This window comes from Mirounga angustirostris, unplaced genomic scaffold (assembly GCF_029215605.1).
Source record: "Mirounga angustirostris isolate CCGP_5_RB_7025 unplaced genomic scaffold, mMirAng1.0.hap1 SCAF_6, whole genome shotgun sequence".
Lineage (NCBI taxonomy): Eukaryota > Metazoa > Chordata > Mammalia > Carnivora > Phocidae > Mirounga > Mirounga angustirostris.
Window position 1 is genome coordinate 2637052 of NW_026991714.1, and position 5074 is coordinate 2642125.

General features: G+C 59.0%; 1 protein-coding gene across 1 annotated transcript; it reads left to right on the forward strand.

The window, feature by feature from the left end:
• Positions 1-2214: 2214 nt before the first annotated feature.
• LOC135364630 (uncharacterized) lies at positions 2215-5074 on the forward strand. The gene is made up of 2 exons (XM_064593513.1): positions 2215-2597; positions 4189-5074. The coding sequence occupies exons 1-2, from the start codon at positions 2399-2401 to the stop codon at positions 5037-5039; spliced, it is 1050 nt and encodes a 349-aa protein (XP_064449583.1). The 5' UTR covers positions 2215-2398; the 3' UTR covers positions 5040-5074.

The window sequence follows — 5074 nt, forward strand, 5'->3', positions numbered from 1 at the left end:
GCATGCCCCGCCTACAACAGGTACACCCCCATGGGTGAGGCATGTGCACCTGTCGAATTCTGTGCACCGAGTGTGACGGATGTGCCCCCGCGTGTGACGTGCGGACATCCGTGTGTGCAGAGCCTCCAATCCCAGGCTGCTCAGTGGGACCGTGTTTGCAGGGACAAGAGCACCCTGACTGCCCGGCACACGTGGAAGGAACTAGAGCCCACGTGGGGCCGTGGGCAGCTGATCACAAGACTCTTGCCCGCGTGCAGACGCAGGTGCAGCCCTGCCCGAGCCGTGCAGAGAAGAGGGGGGAGCAGAGCAGCGGGCGGCGTGGGGTCGGGCACGTGGAGACACACGTAGGTGCCTGTCAGTGCAGAGACCCCCTCCGGAGGGACACACTCGAACCTGGAAGAGCACAGGCCTGTGGGAAGGGCAACTGGGCAGCGGGGCTCAGAGGTCGGAGAGAGGATGCATTTCCATCTCCAGCGCCCCTCCTTTACTGGAATGCAGAATCTGCTTAACATTTAACACAATTTAAAAGCTGCTGAGTGTGGCTGAAATACAACCTTCCCATCCTTGGAACGGGGACAACACTCTGCAACCCGCCACCTTCAGTGGGTTGTCCTGGGATCCTTAGACGCTCAGCATCTGACGGAGCCGCTGAAATGTAGGGAATGGGAATCACGTTCATGGGGAACCCTGGTCTCGGGTGAGCAAGCGGCAGGTGGATCCCGCTACCTGTCAGTTCCCCCCCAGGCCCTAATACAGTGAGGACGGCGACAAGGAAACACTTACTGTGGGTGATTTTCCTGTGTCGTCACATTTAATCCTTGCAGGAGCCCCGTGGACACGCTCAGCTCTCGTCCCCGTGCTTCCCATGCGGGACCTCGAGGCTTAGACAGTTGAGGAAATCGCCCAAGGCCTCTCAGCTGGTAAAGGGCAGATCTGGAACCTGAACACAGGTCTGTCTCACCCCAGAGCTCACGCCTCAGGGACCTGCTGGCCAAGAGCCCAGGCCTGGATCCCCAGGAGCCCTCACCCGGTCCACATGGCGTGGGGGCCATGCTAGCTGGGCTCCTGCCTCAGTTACCTGGGGCTGTCAAAAGAAGACAGCATAGACCCGGCAGCTTAAACAACAGAATCTTTTATTCACACAGTTCTGGAGGATGAGAGTACAAAATCAAGGTTTGGGCCAATACGGAGAGGGACTGAACGCTGTGCTGTGGGACTCATGACATTAGTGTCCCGATATGCTAGGAGGGATGGGGTAGCCTAGCCGTGTCAGTGACCCAACTCAGTGGACCTTGTGGGGGCCAGATTGGGGCCTCACCTCTCCCTGGCTGTCACCTGCTGGGGTAACCAGCCGCCCCCTCAGCGCCTGGACACACACCAGGTGTGGGCTCCCAGCTCGAGTGGGTCAGGACCCAGGGGGGCTTGGCTGGGTCTCAGGCCCGGGGTGTCTGGGACGGACACTAAGGTCTGACTGGGGCTGCTGGGACGGACACTAAGGTCTGACTGGGGCTGCAGGGAGCTCAAGGGTCACCCGGGAGATGTGCGTCCAGGCTCCCGCGGGCACTTGCTGGCGGGGTGCTCTTCCTGTGTCTGCTGGACGGAGGCCTCACCCCTCCCTGGCTGTTGGCCGAGGCTGCCCTCCGTCCCTCCTCATGGGGGTCTTTCCACGGGGCTGCCCACAACACGGCGGCGGGCTTCATCAGAGCGAGCAGGAGACAGAGTGAGCGCAAGACCCTGTCACACCCTTGTAGGACCTGCTGTCCCTGAGGGCCATCCATCACGTCGGAGGCACACGGCTCCTTAGAGGCGAGTCCCTGGGGGCGGCCCCCAGTCCAGGGACAGAGCTTGCACGGCCTATGGGCAGGAGGGGTCTCTGCAGCCCCATGAGAAACTGCCTCCTGCAGAGATGCACTCGGTGTGGACGGAAAATGTGCTCGTGCTTCGGATCCCAGATCTCCTGACATTCATGCTCTTGCTGTTAGGGCTCAGGACAGTGCAGGGGAGCAAGTTCACGTGACCTGTTCAAGGGATGCTCCCCGGGGACCAGGAGGGATTCCAGCCTCGCCTCAGGTTCATGGCACCGTCCTGCCTTCCAAGACTCAAGGAGAGCACATAGGATGGATTTCATGAAGAAGATGGGTTCTAGGGTTTTCTCCTTTATTCTTGGCAAAAACCACTCACATTTTCTGTGTCCTATGTCCTAGGCGTCTGCAGTGCTGTGACCCAGAGTTCTGGAGCCCATGCTTCTGGAGTTGAGGATTCTGGAATCCCTGTTTCTCTGAAGGGGACTCAAGGAGCTTCTGTGTGGTTTCATGTGATCAGAAGTCCAGAATTACCTCCAGAGGTCGAGCTGGAGAAGATTTCATGGGGCATTGTATCCGGGTCATACTACATAGCCATGCTGCACGTGTTTCCTGGGAGAGATGTTCCAGAATGGGTCAACTTGCAGGACAAGTTCGAGAAGAGGGTCCATGTGCTCAACGTAACGACCCTGAGGATTGATAACCTGACCCTTGAGGACAGTGGGCGGTACCGGGCTCGAGAGTCCTACAGGAGAGGAAGACAGCATGACCAGGATTTCCACCTGAGGGTCTACGGTACGTGGCGGCCCCTCCCCCAGTCCCATAGCTGACCTCCTTCCTCTGTCCCTGGGAGTGTCCACGCACCCCGCTTGCAGGATTCCTTCCCGACCCCAGCCTTCAGACATGATCTTCTCCGCTCAAATTGGATGCCGTGTGTCCATCACAAATGCAGGCAGAGCGGAGACTCACACGAGGGATAAGTCACTTTGGTGCTTCAGGAGTGGAACAGGGAATGGGGGGAGATGGGGATTTTGCCATAACACTCACTGTGCCCACGGGACTCAGGGCACTCAGTGTGACTATTAGCTGTCCAGTGCTGCTGTGGCTGGTGACTGACCCTCATGGCTGACCACACCACCACCTGCGCGTCCTCCTGGGCTGTGGAGCAGGAGTCAGACCCCAGAGCCTCTGCCATGAGGTCCAGGTGTCGGCAGGGCTGTGCTCCTCTCTGGAGGCCCGGGGAGAATCCATTTCTGTTCCCGTCCCCCCTTCTAGTGGCGCCCGCATCCCCTGGCTCGTGGCCCCTTCCTCCCCCTTCACAGCCGGCACTGGTGGGATGAGCCCCTCTGATGCTGCATCCTCCCACCTCCTCTCCTGCCTCCTTCCACTTGAGAGGACCCTGTGATTACATAGGGCCTGTCCGGGATTCCAGACCAGCTCTCGTTTAGGGTCAGCTGGTTCGCAGCCTCATTTTCCCTTTGCCATGGAACCTAAGACACCTGCAGGTTCTGAGGGTCGGCACGTGGCCATGGTTGGGGGACACTGCTAGGACATCCTAGCAGGATCTGGAATCCCGCGTGTGGTTCTCACCGCCCCGTCCCCTTGTCCTTCTCAGCTCCAGCCCGAGGCCAGCTCACTCTCAGACTCCACAGGTCCAGCTCTGAACCTCCACAGATGTAGGAGAAGGTCACAGACAACCCTTCCTCAGACACTCAGTGAGCAGCTCTCTCTCCCTGCACCCACCCCCTCCTCTGCACAGGGAGACGTCCTGCTCCCGAGAGAGTGGCCTTTGCAGACTCAGGTCCGGGAGATTCCCAAGACTGATGTCACCCTGTCCCTTGTCTTTCTGGGTGGACCCAAGTTCAGGGCATGATGTGACCACACTCAAGGAGGCCATTTCTAGGAACCACCACTGTGTCCCCCACCACGGTCTCTCCTGGTGGGAGTCTGGGGCTGTTTCTGGGCTCCCAGAGCTGTCCAGTGGCCTAATGCACCAGGGACTGTGCAGTCCTGGGCACCATTCGAGCAGGAGAAGCAGGGCCAGGGTCTGGACCAGGAAAATCTTTTACAACTTTCCCTTCTTCTAGGTGACACTGCACTGTCTTAGAATTAATGGGTTTCGGTAGGTGGATCTAGCATTTATTTTATCAAGGGAGATTTTTAAGACCTGTTTAGTCTAGTGAAATCACATAGAGCTGAACTCAGTGGCTCCCTTCCTTATTGGCACTTGCTATGTTTTTGGGTCAGTGTTGTGTTATCTGTAAAATGCAATCACCATCCTTAGGGGGAGGAAGCCAGAGCTTCAGGGAGATACCGCAGGAGAAAGCATGAGCTGGGATGTTCTCCACTCACGTGCAGCTCTGTCCTCTTGTCCCTCCCACCCCAGAGCCCGCGCCTCTTCCCCAGATCCGGGCCACGGTTCTGTCCCTCACACCAGGCTGGTGCAACGTCACTGTGGAGTGTGACACCACGGGAACCAGGGAGGACCTGATCGTGTCCTGGGAGAGCGAGGGTCTCCCCAAGGAGCTGGAGCAGAGACCTTCCCCAGGACCAGTCCCCAACCCCTGGACCCTGGCTGTGAACCTGCCCCTGAGCCAGCCCAGCTCCAGCCTCACCTGTGTGGTCAGCAACCAGGTGGACCAGAAAACTGCCACCCGGGGCCTTGGGAACATTTGTGGCCACAGTGAGTACATCCTGCCAGAGGGGAGGGGCTCTCCGGGAGCTCAGGCAGCCCTGGGTGAGGGTTCCCGGCCTCTGTCTTCCACGTTTATGTCACCACCTGCTACCTGGTCACACTCCAGGACTCTGGCAGGCACATCCAACATGCTCTTGCCTTTCTCAGTGTCCCTCCCCTTCCTCCCTACCTCTCACCCCTGCTGGTCCAGGCAGCACCCAGCAGGTACCTTTCCCCACCCTCATCCATCATTCCCTGTGTGTCCAGGGTGGTTTTCAGGAGAAGCGAGTTGGGGGTGTCAGTGGTCTGTGCCATCTGAGGGGTCTGAGCCAGTGAATCAGGATTCAGGGCTCGGGGTTCCTCTGCCCGTTTCTGGTCTCACGGACATACTTCACACCCACCTGCTTGCCTGCATTCCCGGCTGGGTCCTGCTGTCCTCAGCTTCCAGCCTCGGCTCAGGCCCCTCCCTCTGCCCTTGGCCCTTCCAAATCAGGAGTCCTCCACTCCCCCACTTCTTCCTGTCCAGGGACCCCTTCCCTGTAGCTGGCTCGGGGACCCTGTGATCCAAGCAGTCCCACAGGGCCACGTGCTGGGTGCA

Excerpts from the sequence above, each read along its gene's own strand:
- LOC135364630 (XM_064593513.1), top strand. The coding sequence starts at position 2,399 with ATGCTGCACGTGTTTCCTGGGAGAGATGTTCCAGAATGGGTCAACTTG. Across the intron at positions 2,598-4,188 it reads TTTCCACCTGAGGGTCTACG|AGCCCGCGCCTCTTCCCCAG; the intron begins GTACGTGGCGGC and ends CTCCCACCCCAG.